The sequence below is a fragment of the Polyodon spathula genome, chromosome 11 (genome assembly GCF_017654505.1).
Source record: "Polyodon spathula isolate WHYD16114869_AA chromosome 11, ASM1765450v1, whole genome shotgun sequence".
Classification (NCBI taxonomy): Eukaryota; Metazoa; Chordata; class Actinopteri; order Acipenseriformes; family Polyodontidae; genus Polyodon; species Polyodon spathula.
Window position 1 is genome coordinate 30835110 of NC_054544.1, and position 16860 is coordinate 30851969.

The window sequence follows — 16860 nt, forward strand, 5'->3', positions numbered from 1 at the left end:
CTGTGCAAATCATGATTGTGTGTAGATGAAAATTAGGCTGGACTATACGGTTAGCTGTAGGAGGTGTTCTGAGAAATAATCCTCAGATATGTTTATTCTGTTTCAAAATCCACCAGTGTTTGCACAATACGATACAAAAATACCCCCTCATAAAACATAAATGGAAAGTTCTTATGGGTGTGGTGTGTAACCTATTACAGTACTGTGTTATTAAAATTCCAATACGCGCCCAGTTATTTTTTGTTTTAACATTGTTATTTACTTTGCGAACTTTGAACTCATTGGAGTAAAGATAAGAGATCATATATATGATATATATATATATATATATAGTATATATATATATATATATATATTAACAAAATATGTTTTTCAGCTCAAAGGGCGAGTTTTAAAGGATAGCAGATGAGTGAATACAGATGAAGGCCTTTCATTTCCATGAAGTTCTATGGTACTGGCACATAACCATGGGGAACATAACTACACAATAAGAAAAGAAAAGAAAAATCCCAGAAGAGCCACTGAAGCTCATATCACATGGTAAATTACCATTAACATCACTGTGTTATATATGATACTGAATGGAGAACCGAGGCCTCACACACAGATTTGTATCTACTCATAGTTCACTAACCTTGTGATAAAAAGGGATAGCTATCTCTAATGAAGCATTCCTGTGAAACGAATGTTTTGAGTTGGGGAGTGAAGAGGGAAATGTCTGTTCTCAATTATGTTAATTTTTCTTATCTAGGACACACACCTGTAGAAAATAAACAATTAGTATATTGGTATTTTTGTTTGTTATAAACCAGTGTATATATGAATGTTAACATAAAATTATTTAGATGATTGCCAACCGTTTAATTATACAGTAAAGTAACGCGCGTATGAAATGACTAGCACTGCAGTAAAAACGTCTAGCAGTATTAACCTGCGTCTCGTACACACAACCAACACAGCTTTCCAGAAGGCCAGGTGACCGCGAGTAACCCCCATTCTTCTCCTCGGTGACATCAGAGGCCGCCTCCCTCCCCAATACGCGCCACCTTCTGCGGACCAATGAGATCGCAGTTTAGCCTGACTGTCTAGCCACTTCCGGCAGACAGGAGGCCGGCGTCAAGAGGCAAACAGTATAATTATATATACACATTAGATTTTAAACATCGTAGGGTTATATTAATTAGTGAAACGACACGGGTTAACATCCAGCAGGTGAGTGAGATTATCACAGTGTTTTTTTTTTTTTTTTTTTTTTTTTTTTATTTAAAGCCAGTCCGTGTACCGTAGAGGAGTGTGATGCGGCTGTACCATATTACTGCGAGGTTTTGTGTAATCTATCTATCTATATATCTATATATAAATATATAAAGAATGGCTGGGTCCAGAATGCGTAGAAAGCTTCTCGTTGGAATCACAAGCACGACAATTCCCTGTATTCTAGAACAATAACCAGTATATCTGTGTTTGTCATTGTGCGTGCATTTGTTTTTACTATGTATTGTAAAATTAACCACATTAAGTATTACAGTGGATTTCACAGAGCTAGCAAATGATGGTGTGTCATTATTAACTTGAACGGGTTACATGGAGATTGACTTCGGTTGAACTGCTGTGTCTTATCATCAGGCATTTTGAAAAATAATTACGTTATGCTTTGCTTTAGCACGTTTCCATCGCCAATAAAGGATTCCTGTCGGTGGAATACAGCTTGCTTCTGTTTACACAGATCTACGGTCGTACTTGCATTGATTCAGTGCGTTGCATCGTGTGTACCAGACGTTATCGATGTACATAATTATAGTAGGTTTATTTATGGAGCAAGGTTTTTACAACAAATAGGCCGTTATAAAGATAATGTAAAGCCAACCACAGCAAGTCGTTTTTCTGTGTATGTAAACTATTATTATCTAGTAATTTATGGATATAATAAGGTTTTAGTCAAAATCGAAGCAAATTACAGATAGTACTTGCATTATTTTTTTTTCAACCACAGTATTTCTGGGATCTAAAAATAAATAAATGTACTGCAACAATACTATAGTATCTTTGTTTTCTGCAGTTTGTACCATGTCAATACAGGTAGGCCTGTGCGTGGCAACTTACTGCTTTAAACCCCCGGTGGTAGAGGCCTAGTTAGCTACTGTGGCTCCTACATTGAGATTGTATTGCATTGGAAGGTCGGCTACAACACTGCTATAGACAATGTGGGTTGCAGTTTCATTGTCGGCTCTAAACCTAGCTGTGCCAAATCCTTTCTCCTTGGGCATCTCTTGGTATTCTCCTTTCCCATGCATTTTGCAATGCTTGATTTGATTTGCTGTATTTATACAATGTCCCAAAAAGTGTGTTGCACAAAGCAGAATTTAGTTTGAACTGTATATTTACTTGTAATACTGGAACTGACAAAACTGGAAAAAAAACAACCATATTTGTATTAAACGCTACAATTGCAATTCCTGAGAATATTCTCAACCATGATTTAAAATATACAGAGATTCTTTTTTAGCTGATTTTCACACGAGTCTGCACTTAAATATTGTTAATTCTTGGATGTGACAGTGACTAGTGGTAGTGCAGGTAAAACAGGAGTCCCATGCAACCATTGCTGTTACACACTGGGTGGTGCACTTATTTATCAAAAACAAAACACAATACAAACCAAAACTAACCTTCTGTCGGGTTCAAACACGCTTTCTACCCAAGAACACCACTTACTATCCTCTCTCTCTGAGTTCCTGCCTTGAATTGTGTTAAGTCAGCCTGTGCTTTTTATACATGTGGCCAGGTTTGAGTGCTAATTATTTATTCCACACATTTCTATTCATTCCCGTCCAATTAGGTTACATCTTCCATTGAAACACAAACCTTTTCCAATACCTTCTGCAAGGGTGGGTTTTTAACCCCTTATTGTGAGGTGGACTTGCATACATATAGTACAACAGGGGTGGCTAAAGTTGGCCCTTCCACTCCTGGTCTTTGTTCCAACCCTGTTCTAAAATGTTTAATTAAACCAATTAAACCTCCAGTAAGACCATGATTGGACACCACTGTTGTACAGTATTACCAGTGTGGCCGTTCTGGTTTAACTGGCTCTGTGCTGTGTACTGTATGTTAAAGTTATATAGAGATACAAAGGGCAAACCACAATTATCAGCCCTGAAAAAAAAAAAAAAAAAAAGCATCCTATAGCCTGGATGTTGCCTGTTCGAGTCTAGGCTATTCCACTGCCGAGTGTGGACGGGAGCTTCAAGGGAGAGGCTCACAATTGGCCGAGCGGCGCTGGGGGGAGGGAGGTTTAGGTTGGCCAGAGTGTCCTCGGCTTACCACGCACCTGCGGCCCCTGTGGTCTAGCCAGGTGCCTGCAGGTTTGCCTATAAGCTGCCCAGAGCTGTGTTGTCCTCTGACGCTGTAGCTCTGAGGTGGCTGCATGGTGGGCCTGTAGTGTGTAAAGAAGCGGTGTCTGTCTTCGCCCCTTCCGAGTCAGCATGGGGGTGGTAGTGGTGAGCTGAGCCTAAACATAATTGGCTATTCTAAGTGGAGGAGAAAATGATAAAAATTATTGCCAGCTACTAAATTAAAAAACAAACAAACAAACAAAACACAGGCTAACCATCATAAGCAATATGATACGTATGACTAAGTAGCGTCTCCCTATCATGTATTTTTTAGTAACAACTGACTGACTGACAGTCTCCAGTGTCTAAGCCTCTTAAGTTTTTTTATGTTTCTAACATGGGGATGTTCTCCATCTAGTGGGGTTTGTTGGTATTACCAACAGAGGGCTATAATGCCCGAAGCCAAGGGGCATTTCATTTTCCACTATGAGCTGAGTCTGCAGTACATATTTAATGAGTCGTACAAGAAAATAAGTCAGGCAAGGTTGGACAGTAAATATAACTTTTATATATTTTGTTTAATTATAGTTGATAGAACATAAGTAAATAAATAACATAACATGTTTTTGAAGTTCATGCTGCATAGGTATCAAAGTTTTTTTGGCGTACAGCTCTCTGACTGGCTTGCTGACTGCTGCATAATACAGCTTAGATCCCCGATGTCATGTTTGCTTACATCGTCGAGTTGAATTTGACTCGGTCAGATAACCGTGACAGTGATGTTTAATCACCATTTTAGTGTTTGGATCATCGTTCTTTTTAGTATGTTTTTAATTCATTTTATGTTAAGTCACAGAGTCACTGTTCAATTTTTGCATTCAGCCATTTTCTTTTGTTAGACGTGGAAGTGAAAAGAGTTCCTTTGAAAAGGGGCGGGACTGGCAGTGCTGTGAACCAATCACATGACAGAGGGAGACTATTGCCCGTTGGTGTAAGGATGTTATAGCAACAGTTCAATCTATTTTTGCTCCTATGATGAGGTTTTAACCAACCACAGGCCAGAATTTCCAAATTCTGATTCATATATATATATATATACACACACACACACACACACACACACACACACACACACACACACACAATCTATTTGTTTGTTATCTGAAACAGATTTTTAAAAATGTATTTCTGTAACTGAGTGTAAAAATGGGATTGAGGAACTGTTAATTTGTAAATATGATTGGCTTGTTCTTGAACGCATTCTTCTTGAAGGCGTACTGCATGATTGACTATCCTACCTCGTAGACAGGTTGGATGAGGGGCAGTCTTAGTGAGTACGTCATTATATCAGTCTTTACTCCACTGCACTGACTGTGAGCAGGGGATTGGGAGCTAAGCTGGGTGTGATTAAACAGCTCACACTTTATTGGCTGTTGTCATAGCAGCACTGTAATAGCTTTACAGTGCTTGCCTTTTTAAGATTCTACTTGATTTTGAGTTCATTTGTCAGACTCTGAAGGAACTAAACGATTATAAACAGGTACGTTTCTTTAGTGTTTATACTCACAACAGCTTTGCTTGAAAATGCTGATGCAATTATACAGTAAAACCTGACTTTACAGTCACATTAACTTTGACAGAAGCATTAAGCAGCTCCCGTCACAAACCGCTATAAATGTTCTGACCCTTTGGTGGCCACTTCATTTAGGTTTTGCTGTATATTTTTGAAAAACTGTCTGCAAGTTACTTAGTTGATAGCTGCAGTATGAAAAATGTATGATTTTTAATTCATGCAAACATATAAAATATTGTGAACTGCAGTGTTGAGGATAAAGTGTAAATCACATTTAAAAAATGAAGTTAGGCTTTGCACAATATTTTTTCAAGTATCCATTCTGTTGAATTACTAAAAAACTGGAGACCAGTAGACTTAATGTTACTAATGCTGTATGCCTGATACTATTGTGTGACTTCTGATGGACTACTTTTGTATTATGTGTAATGAAATTAAATGATCAATAATAACATGCTGTTTAGTTAAGAGGTCAATAACAAGGACTATAATGGAAGATGTATTAATATCCAACAATAAGTCATATCCATTTGTCATTAAAGAACAGTAGCAGTGTAAAGCAGTGCTCTTGGTTATGCACTGTATCACAATACATAGACTGTAGCCTTTTGATACTGTATATACATTTAACATAAAAGGATAATAGTTCATCAGTGCACTATGAATCGTTGTACCCCTTATTCAAAGTAAGCCTTGTGCTGAAAAGTGTTATGTATGTTGATGGCAAAAAGGTACTGAATGTACACTCATGACTTTATTATCGGGTATTAGGATTAATTGGGTGCAAATTCCGATTTAGAGAGGCCTGGAGTTTGTAGAGGGATTATTTTTAAACATCCAGTCTCCAGTTCCACCAGTCTAGAAAACACTGTAGTTTCCAAGGACTGCCTATTCACGTGAAATCAAGGACCTGTTCATTTGTTCTACTTGATGTGCAAAGTACTGAATACATTGAAATCCCCAGCAGCAAATCTTCTCATTTGAAACTTGGTTGATCATTAAAAGGCAAAATTGTATTAGATTGGGTTTAATTTAATAATTTAATTGTTGACTGCTGCCTGAATATTTGAAGAGCATTTGTCAGGGTAATCCAATATATCTAGAGTAGGTGTACAGCAGGTCACAGTGTATTTAAAGTTACAGGAAACCTCAGGCAATGCTTTAGCCTACTACTGCTATTGGAGATGCAAACAAAACAATGTATAAAGTAAAGAGGATTAAGAACTAGTTTTTGAATGTACAATTTGTTATTTTCAGGAATTGCTGTACCTTGTAGTCTCTCTCCCAACAGACCTGTCTGCAAAAACATTTTGAGGGTTGACCTGCTGTAACTTACCCCAAAAATGTATTTCATATTATTGGTATCAGTCTGATTTTTAGTATCTGCAACAAGGGCTAAAATGTATACATTCCCGTAACAAACTAGCTCTTAAATTAAATATTAATACCAATTATTTATTAACAAGTCAGATAATTTATCTATAACTTCAAAAACAATTATAGATAATACTTAATTTGCTTGCCTTTTGGTACTGGAGTAATTGAAAGAGAATGCAGTAGTTCTTGTACTATTAAAAGCCAGTCAGTTCACACTTTCTAGACGGTGATTGACCATAGAACTTAAAGACAAATTTCTATTGCATTACATTAATGCTTTATCAGTTTTAAAAATAATTGTGTGTGGTATCATGCGGTGGTGGGTGGATGTTACAGCATGCAGTATATCTGTACTTATATATGTGTCAGTTAATCTTTAGTGGCGACCCCTTCTACCCAGATAAAAACAGATTACTAGCTGCTCTGGTGATTAGCTTACTTAAGCAGCATATCCTTCCAAGTTGGAAGAAAACTATTACAGACCCTATCAACTCTCCCGTATTCACCGGGAGTCTCCCGTATTTTGGAGCGATCTTCCGGACATCTCCAGGAACAGATTTTCCCCTGTATTTTACTGTTAAACTCTCGTATGTCAACAAACCTTTAATGTCTACAAAATTCCTGGCCGGTGTGTGATTACTGCAATCCCTCCAGGTACAAAACAGGGTTTAGGACCCAGGGGAGTCCTATGGCAGGCATGCATTCAGTGCGCGAGGCAAGTGCACATACTTAGCCACACACTTGCACCCCCTGGCCCCCCCCCCCTGGTGGTTGTCCCCCCCACCTCCAAAGCACCTTTTAAATTTAAAATATTAGCATTACTAAAAATCTGCTCTGCTTCTAAAAAAACTTGCTGGTAGGCGCTTTGTCAAAGGTAGCATTGAAAAGCACGATGGTAACTGACTGTTTGTGCCAAGCAGTATTGAGAGCTGATCTCAGTGATCTCAGCTGATCTCTAATCCCCAATCTCAGTGTAAGAGTTTGCTTGTATGTTATGAACCTGATGTACTTTTTTTTTTTTTTTTTGTAATTAAATTTTTATTGAAAAATTATATACAAAATGAACAAAGATATTGGAAAGATTTCCTCACCCCTCACCCCCTACCCCTTCGTTACATGGGTTGACGACAAATAAATGATCAGTGCATATTGATCACAACAATAGTCATTTCTTAATTGCAGTTGCTGAGTCTCTCCACATCAGTAAGGTGGAAACTTTGGTTCCATTGTCTCTGGCTGAAGACATCTCCAAAAAAATAATGTCTAAAAACACCTGTAGCCAGTGCTGCATGGAGAGTTGATGAGGAGGGAGCCAACGCTGCACAATCATTTTCTTTGCAGCAGTCATGCTTGCCAGCCACAATTTACGCTCATTCTCAGAGAGAGGACATTTAGAAACATCACCCAGGAGTGCAGGGTCCAGTGGGAAGTGCCTTCCGATAATAGCAGAAATGGAATCCTCTACCTGCCCCCAAAAAAGCTGAACATCTGGGCAGTCCCATAGTATATGCATTAGAGTGCCTGGTACTCCTAGGTTGCACAAAGTACAACATGGGTGGGGGGCTAGCCCCATAAAATGTCTTTTACGAGGGGTCAAATATGTTCTGTGGCATATTTTAAAGTGAATAAATTGGTGATTTGGGTTTTTAGACGCTCCAAAAACACTACACCACACTGCTTCCCAATCTATAGTCCCACCCGACTGCTATATCTTTTTCCCATAGCTTTAAACATGAGAGAGGAGCAGGGGACTGTGCAGTGAGATGTTTATATATTATATATATATATATATATATATATATATATATATATATATATATATATATATATGAGACTGGGAGATCTATATATATATACTATTCATCCTACCTCGGGTGATGGGGAAATTGGGACCAGCCTATACCCTTCGGGGAATCCATACTGCCCCCAGGACCCAATCCACTGCTGGGTGACGGGTTAAGTTGGAACCCCCATATGTTTTTAAAGCAGATCTCAGTCTACACAAAGAGGTGCTAGGGATACTATAGCACTGAAACTCTAGGATAGACTCGTGACCAGCTACATCTTTCAACACGTGTATACCCCTGAGGGCCCACGAGTCCAAGGAAAAGGGTTTGCCACCGGTTAAAATATTAATGTTGTTCCAAATTCCAAACGGTTGAAAGCTTTTTCAGCATCAAGAAATAATAGCCCACTCGGTGAATTCAATTTTCCAGCTTCAGCAATAACATGCAGTAAGCGACGAATATTGTCGGATGCTAATCGACCCTTAATAAAACCAGTTTGGTCAGGATTAATCAAACCATTGATAACCTACTCCAGATGGAGAGCAATAACCCAAGCGTACATTTTAATGCCCTCATTGATTAAGGAAATAGGCCTGTAACTTGCGCATTCCTGGGGATTCTTGCCGGGTTTAGAGAGTACCGTAATCAGTGCAGTATTACAGTCTCGGTGAAAACAACCCTTTGTGATTGCAGAGTTAATGTGGATAACCAGGTTGGGTCCAGAGTATCCCACAATGCTAGATATAGTTCAGCTGGCAAACCGTCGATCTCAGGAGAGCTGCTTTTTTTAGTGGTTTTTACAGCTTGATGTAATTTGTCTATTGAGATTGGAGAATCTAGTTGCTCTGACTCCTCTGCAGAGATATTAGGAATATTCAAATCATGTAGGAAGGCTTGGCAGTTGCCAGGGGAGGGCTGTTTGTCAGAGGAGTATAATTTTGCGAAAAAGGATTTAAATGTTTTGTTAATATCGTTCGGATTTGAGCTAGGGCCTTTCACTGAGCAGTTAATTGATTGAATATTACATCTGCCTTCTTGACGCTTAAGAGTTAGGGCAAGGAGGTGGCTCGGTCGGCTTCCTTCAGATTAATACTTATGTATGGTGATATGCATAAAAAACTAAACTGGTTGCCTTAGTAGATTATTTAGTTCTGCCTTTTCTGCCTTCAGTTTAAGTTCAGTATCCCTGGTGTAATTAGATTTCAGAGCCTTTTCCAGTTTCCTGCAGCTTAGCTCTAATTAGGAAATTAATTGTAATTAAATTTTTTTAAGATGAGAGGAAAACCAGATCGCATTGTTGCACACAAAACCTTTGATAGTTGCCCAGCCCAGTGCTGGATCAGAAACCGAAGCCTTGTTAATGTTAATAAATTCAATCAGTTTCGGTTTAAGTTGTGAGATAAATTTGTCATTTTGAAGAAGTGTAATATTGAATCTCCACCTGGACGGTTTACCCTGGATCAATGCTAAATTGAATGTGGTTAAAATTGCATTATGATCTGAAAGACTATGAGGAAGAAACTCTACGGTCCCAGCTAAAGGGTTTAGTTCAGAGGAGGAAAGAATATAATCGATCCTTGAAAATGTGTTATGGTAAGGTGAGAATTACGTATAATCTTTGGCCGTTGGATTTTTTGTGTGCCATATATCAATTAAGTTTAAATCTTTAGAAAAAAGAATAAGTGCCTTAGAGGCCAAAGCTTGTGCATTAGAGATAGAAATATTGGATTTATCCAGTTTGGAATCGAAAAAGGTGTTCATATCAGACACCATAATCAGTGAATAATAGTTGTATAATCAGTGAATAATCAGTGGTAATAGTTCTTTGGTAAGCCATGGAAAGAATAAACGGTCGTAGATGGTGGGTGCATAAATGCTAACAAATGCCACTTTCTTACCCTGAATGGAGGCACAGCAGAAAGCTAATCTGCCAGTGTGATTAGCACTGACTCTCTCAATTGTTAAATTTATGCTTCGTTTCATCAGTATTAACATGCCTTTTGTTCGCTGATATAATCAAAAAGTAGATGTGTTTCGGCAATGTAAATGTAGATATGAAACGCAAATAAGGGGTAAGTCAGGAGCTTAATGAAGTGCGACCATCTCGCGGCGCGCGTCACCGGAAGTGCTCGAACCTGACACACTTTTATAACACCTTCGACTGTATCTTAGGGACCATTGGAGATATACTTCATATATAACATGCAATGTTACAATATGTAAACTTCTCAGGAGGAACCTCTACCTCCTGACCTAATGTTGCTGCCATTTTAAGTCACTTTTAAGTTTCTGGATAATGGGGAACAAACATTATTTGTTGTGTTCTTGTAAAGTTTGTTTGTGTATTGCTGTTTTTTCATAATAATAACAATAAAAAAATAGAAAATAATATTACAGTATACAGACCCTTGGTTGTACATTGGGTTTATGAACGACCTACAATTTACAGTAACATCTAATGTATCCATGTATGTTTACATAGATCAAAAGAAGTACATCGATTTTGGTTCCTATAGAAATAATTGAATGTTGTACCAGTCTTTGTGTGTGTGTGTGTGTGTGTGTGTGTGTGTGTGTGTGTGTAATTTGAACTCAATTATAAATTCCTAAAGCCTTATGTCTATGTGAATATATAGCTCATTGCTGGCTGTTCCTTTTTTCTTATTGTTTACAGGTAAACAACACGTTGCTACATTGCTAATCCATCAGAACGCAGTAGAACCCGCTGTGCCTGCTTTAATCAGTTGTAAGAATGAAGTTAAAGGAAGATCTCAACCCTTTTCTTTTACAAGTCTTGCACTTGATAATATGGGTGTACTCTGCTGTAACTTTTCTGCCATGGTACTTTCTGTCTGGAGCGAGTGAGAACCTTTCGCGGGCCAAGCGAGTTAAAGCGAGACCTGTGAATAGCACCCCCGGGAGCCCCTACCGCTCTGAGAACAGTGTGCACTGCCTTGCCTCAGTGCTGTATCCGGGCTGCGACACCTTGGACAAAGTCTTTGAATTTGCCAAACACAAATATAAGGAAAGGGACTGTCTGGGAACTCGGGAGCTGATCAGCGAGGAAGACGAGATCCAGCCAAATGGGAAAGTTTTCAAAAAGGTAAGTACAGGAAGTCTTCAAAGTAAACCTGCATGTTTGTTTTAAATCCTCTTGTCAGTGTTGCATGCTACTGCTAATCAATCTGGCTATATGTTTTTTGTGGGTGAAAGGCACATTTTGTATGGTATTTTAGTTTTGTTTGCTATCTACAAAGCACAATATTTATGTGCTTCAAAACCATCCTACAATCTGGTGTTGGAAGACGCTGACAAACAGTTAGTTAATCCTTTTAATCCATTTGAATCCCTACTGTTTGTTTTTTTTTGTTTTTTTTTAATGTAATGACCTATTATGAAATTTTGGTGTTTTAGGATTGATTTTGTAGCCGTTTTGGATTGTTTAGCGCAGTCATATGATGTCAAAGTCCTATTGCCCTATATATTAAAAAGTGTAGTGAATTTGAAAATGAGCTAGAGGGCACTCAAGTACTGCAATGAGTTTGAACTAATATCAAAATGATTGTGAATTGCTGAAGCAAAAATACAATTTAAAAACCTGTTGTACAATGGTTTGAGCTGTTAGTATACTATAACCTATAATGTATAAGACATAATCTTCATGTAAGTGAGCTGGTATTGTGCATTAAATTACTGTGTGGCCAGACATTGAAGATAGTATGTAAGTTACAGGCAAACCCCGAAACTGGGCGATTCGCGGATTGCCCAGCAAAGTCCGAAATTAATCACAAAGATCTTTCATTCTGGGTTTTGCCCGGGCAAAAGGAGTGCCCCAACAATGCCTGGTCAAAGTCCAAAATGAATCTCACTTTTGTCATTTTATACTGAACAAAAATATAAACGCAACATGCAACAATTTCTAAGATTCTACTGAGTTACAGTTCATATAAGGAAATCAGTCAATTGAAATAAATGTATTAGGCCCTAATCTATGGATTTCACATGACTGGGAATACAGATATGCATCTGTTGGTCACAGACACCTTAAAAAAAAAAAAAAAGGTAGGGACGTGGATCATAAAACTAGTCATTATCTGGTGTGACCACCATTTGCCTCATGCAGCGCGACACATCTCCTTCGCATAGAGTTGATCAGGTTGTTGATTGTGGCCTGTGGAATGTTGTCCCACTCCTCTTCAATGGCTGTGCGAAGTTGCTGGATATTGGAACTAGAACACGCTGTCGTACAGGTCGATCCAGAGTATCCCAAACGTGCTCAATGGATGACATGTCTGGTGAGTATGCAGGCCATGGAAGAACTGGGACATTTTCAGCTTCCAGGAATTGTGTACAGGTCCTTGCTATATGGGGCCGTGCATTATCATGCTGAAACATGAGGCGATGGCGGTGGATGAATGGCACGACAATGGGCCTCAGGATCTCGTCACGGTATCTCTGTGCGTTCAAATTGCCATTGATAAAATGCAATTGTGTTCGCTGTCCGTAGCTTATGCCTGCCCATGCCATAACCACCCCGCCACCATGGGGCACTCTGTTCACAACATTGACATCAGCAAACTGCTCATCCACACTACTCCATACACGCTGTCTGCCATCTGCCCGATACAGCTGAAACCGGGTTTCATCCGTGAAGAGCACACTTTTCCAGCATGCCATTGGCCATCGAAGGTGAGCATTTGCCTAATGAAGTCGGTTATGAAGCCAAACTGCAGTCAGGTCAAGACCCTGGTGAGGACAACGAGCATGCAGAGGAGCTTCCCTGAGACGGTTTCTGACAATTTGTGCAGAAATTCTTTGGTTGTGCTACCCCACAGTTTCATCAGCTGTCCGAGTGGCTGGTCTCAGACGATCCCGCAGGTGAAGAAGCCGGATGTGGAGGTCCTGGGCTGGCGTGGTTACACGTGGTCTGCGGTTGTGGGGCCAGTTGGACGTACTGCCAAATTCTCTAAAATGACGTTGGAGGCGGCTTATGGTAGAGAAATGAACATTCAGTTCTCTGGCAACAGCTCTGGTGGACATTCCTGCAGTCAGCATGCCAATTGCACACTCCCTCAAAACTTGAGACATCTGTGGCATTGTGTTGTGTGACAAAACTGCACATTTTAGAGTGGCCTTTTATTGTCCCCAGCACAAGGTACACCTGTGTAATGATCATGCTGTTTAATCAGCTTCCTGATATGCCACACCTGTCAGATGGATGGATTATCGTGGCAAAGGAGAAATGCTCACTAACAGGGATGTAAACAAATATGTGCACAAAATTTGAAAGAAATAAGCTTTTTGTGCATATAGAAAATTTCTGGGATCTTTTATTTCAGCTCATGAAACATGGGACCAACACTTTACATGTTGCGTTTATATTTTTGTTCATAGTATGTTTTCAGGGAACAGAGACAGAGCTAAGACTGAAGAGCTTGTTTGACCCGCCTACCTGAGTAGGGTCATTCACTCACACTCTCATCTCATTCATAAAAACTACACAGGAAGTCCGGTTTCAGAAAATAGGCATCTATTTAAAAATGTATTTTTATTAACGACATGACTATATAAAATATTTAATGAGATATATAAGACTAATTTATTTTAAACAAAATTTGAATAAAATCTAGTTTTACATACGTAATTACACTCTGTCACTCCGCTGAGTACACTTTCCAACTGCTTGTTATAAACACTGTCAAAGGTGAATCAGTTAATCATTCATGTTCCACCCAGTAACTCCATCCTTCTGTCTGAATGGACAGTTCAATACAACTCCATATTATTATTATTGGTTGTTATTAATAATAATAATGACCTTTTATACGCAAGCGTCAGTGGAGTTTTTCATGTTAATTGTTCCAATGTTCCTTGTTCCGAAGTGAGATGTAGGTTTTATATATATCTTGATTCCTATCCGGCTGTTACCGATGGTAGTAAGCAAGTGTCAATGGGGTTTCTCATTCTCGTTGTTCCAATGTTCCTTGTTCCAAAGGTCTGCCTGTCGCTCAGGACAGGAACTAAAGAACAGAGGGAATGATTCGGACTCTTCTCAAGAAGCAGCGGGCAGACTGTGTTTTGCCCGGGCAAAGCCCAAAATATTATACAGTAGTTGTCAGGCTAACGTACAGTATGTGGTATATGTATTATGTGCCTCATGAATTCAGTTGTAATTAAAACCATCCTATTTGTATTCTCCTTGCAGGTAATCCTTGGCAAGTATAACTGGCTGACGTATGCAGAGACCTACCTTGCTGCTGCCCACTTTGGGAGTGGTCTGGCAGCGCTGGGGCAAAAGCCAAAGTCTAATATTGCCATCTTTTGTGAGACAAGAGCCGAATGGATAATTACTGCACAGGCCTGTTTCATGTACAACTTCCCTCGTAAGTAAATTCATCACTTTAAGACTTGATTTCATAAATGCTAACAAAACATCGTTGCTAAAAACAGATTTTAGAAAGATAGGGAAGCAGATGTTGTTTTTTTTTTTTTTTAAGTTGTGTTTATTTTATTGTTCTGCTTTCTAAAACAAGTTTTCAGAATAGTTTTTTTTTTCTTCTGGGAAGCTAGTCTAATACATAATGCCTGTTACATGATTTGTTTTGCGCAAGGCAAAAGAATGTAATTCGAAAGGCCTCCTTTCTACAGGGATAAAATGACCAGTTTAGTTTGCATGCTTTTGTTCACTTTTTAATGAACTTATGTAACACTTTATCTCTGGGTGGTAGTTGGATTAAATATGTACCAATTAAGGCCATGTTACTGTAACAAACAAATATCGCCTTATTTAGAGTTTATGTTGAAGGCAGGATTATTGTTACTTTGCTGTTTGGTGTTGAATCCCATATTTAATTATCAGGCTCTGCTTCTAAAAGTGAGCAGTTAATTGAAAAATTATATTGTGTTGGTTATTCAGAGAATATAGATAGATAGATAGATGGATGGATGTTATGTATTTTTCTTGACACACATTTATTTATTTTTTATTTTTTTTGAGAGACGTCCTTCATTCTGCTGTCTGACATGTTTCGTGTCCTAACCCCTGTGTAAACATACATGAACTTGGCTGACTTGAAAGAAACGGATTTCTTCTGTCAACATCAGATGTTCACGTAGCCTATCACATGAGACAGAAAATCTTGTTAGCAAAACATGGTCTTTAGTCTGGTTTATTAGCTTTCCCTCCTCTAACTGGACAGACGTTGAATTGAACCTCCGTTTGAGTTTCTCTAATTTTGTCAACGTTCAGCTCATTTAACCCTGTATTTGCTGAACAAAACAAATTACGCAAAAAAAGATTAAGTGTTTTTTCAGCTATTTAAATATCTGATGTTATAACATCAATTGATACTAAAGACGTCATCATACAGCTCATATTGTAAACAGTTTCTGAGTAATTAAACACAGCTATTGAAATAGTCAGTTCCAGTTATCAGAAATGACTCTGAAGAATGATTAAAGCAGTGGTTCACATCCAAGGTGAAAGACTCAAGAACTCCAGCTGTCATTCCACTGTTTGCAGACTTTTGAAACTACTGGAAGCTCTATGACGTTTGACAAATTGCCAAACTCAATGACTCAGTCTCCAGCCCCAGCTAGCATTAAGGGTTTGCAGTTATCTCCACTACACATTAACGTCTCCATGACGTCAATGTGTTGACTTGAAAACTGCAATACTACTGTACTCTCTGGGCAAAGCTGAAGGGAATTCCATTTCTTTAGCATCTTTAGCTCCTTTAGTCTCCTATAGCCTGTCCTCCAGTCTTTCTGGAAATTGTCTGTAAAACTGAACAATGACTGCTGTAATTTTTTGCATGCCAAATTGACTTGTAGTGTTTATATGTGATCTGTGTTAAAGAGTAAGTAGCGGGGTTCCAAAATTTATAGTGTTATACATTCCCTCGTGTTGCTACAAAAATTTAAATAACGTACCTGTGTCATTTTTCTTTTCATTGTTAACATTCTGAGAACTTTTTACAGATAGAACTTTATACCCTGTTTCAAAGCTCTTTTCAAAATAGTGCACTGGGTTTTTGGATCTGTCTTCTAAATCACTGCAGGAAGAGCAGAAAAAAATGTGACAATGTGGGCAATAATCCTGACACTATCATCAGGGCACTAGAGGAGCCATTTTGAAAAGAGCTTTGAAACAGAGTTTAAAGTTATAGGTGTAATAAGTTGTCAGGGTGTTAACAATGAAAAGAAAAATTACAGGTACGTTATTTAAACGGTTGCAGCAACACATGGGATGTGTAACGCTATATTTTCCAGAACCCTGCTATTTACTCTTTAATGTTTAGAAAGAAAAGAAAGGAAATAATTAACCAACTTTATAAATATTGAATATGAAAACATATGTTCAGAAGAAGAAATTTCATCTCCTGTTTATTGCATCTGCAGTGCCCACGTAAAGAGAATACAGATGGGATAAAAAAAAAAAAAAAAAAAAAAGTCGTTACTATGAAGTAGAATTTTCCTGGTGAACCACAGAATACAGTGAGATCTTAATGGACAGGTATTGAATTACTGTGCTTAGCGATGAGAAATAGCAGGCTCTGGATAATAAACTGACATCATGAGACCTGACAAGAGATAATCCTAGTAAAATTAAAAGCTCAGCGCACACTGAGCAAGGAAGAAAAGTAAAACATTCCCATATAATAAAGAAAAAATCTACAGTTGAGTGTTTAATTGTGAAAACAAAAAGGGGAAACAGGAAATGCAAATGAGTCCATGATTCAAGTCCTGGTTGCTTAAAAAACACAGTTTTTGAATTACTGTTTATGAT

The 16860-nt window shown here is 38.4% G+C and overlaps 1 protein-coding gene across 2 annotated transcripts in view; it reads left to right on the top strand.

Annotated features, from left to right (window-relative positions):
- The first annotated feature begins 1071 nt into the window (after positions 1–1071).
- The window catches only part of LOC121322820 (long-chain-fatty-acid--CoA ligase 3-like), a 31005-nt gene continuing 15216 nt past the window's right edge, over positions 1072–16860 (top strand). For both annotated transcript variants that reach the window (XM_041263160.1, XM_041263161.1), the window contains exons 1-3: positions 1072–1212; positions 10747–11175; positions 14278–14455. In XM_041263160.1, the coding sequence (XP_041119094.1) occupies positions 10825–11175; positions 14278–14455 (529 nt within the window). In that variant the 5' untranslated portion in view covers positions 1072–1212; positions 10747–10824. The remainder of the gene's footprint in view (positions 1213–10746; positions 11176–14277; positions 14456–16860) is intronic.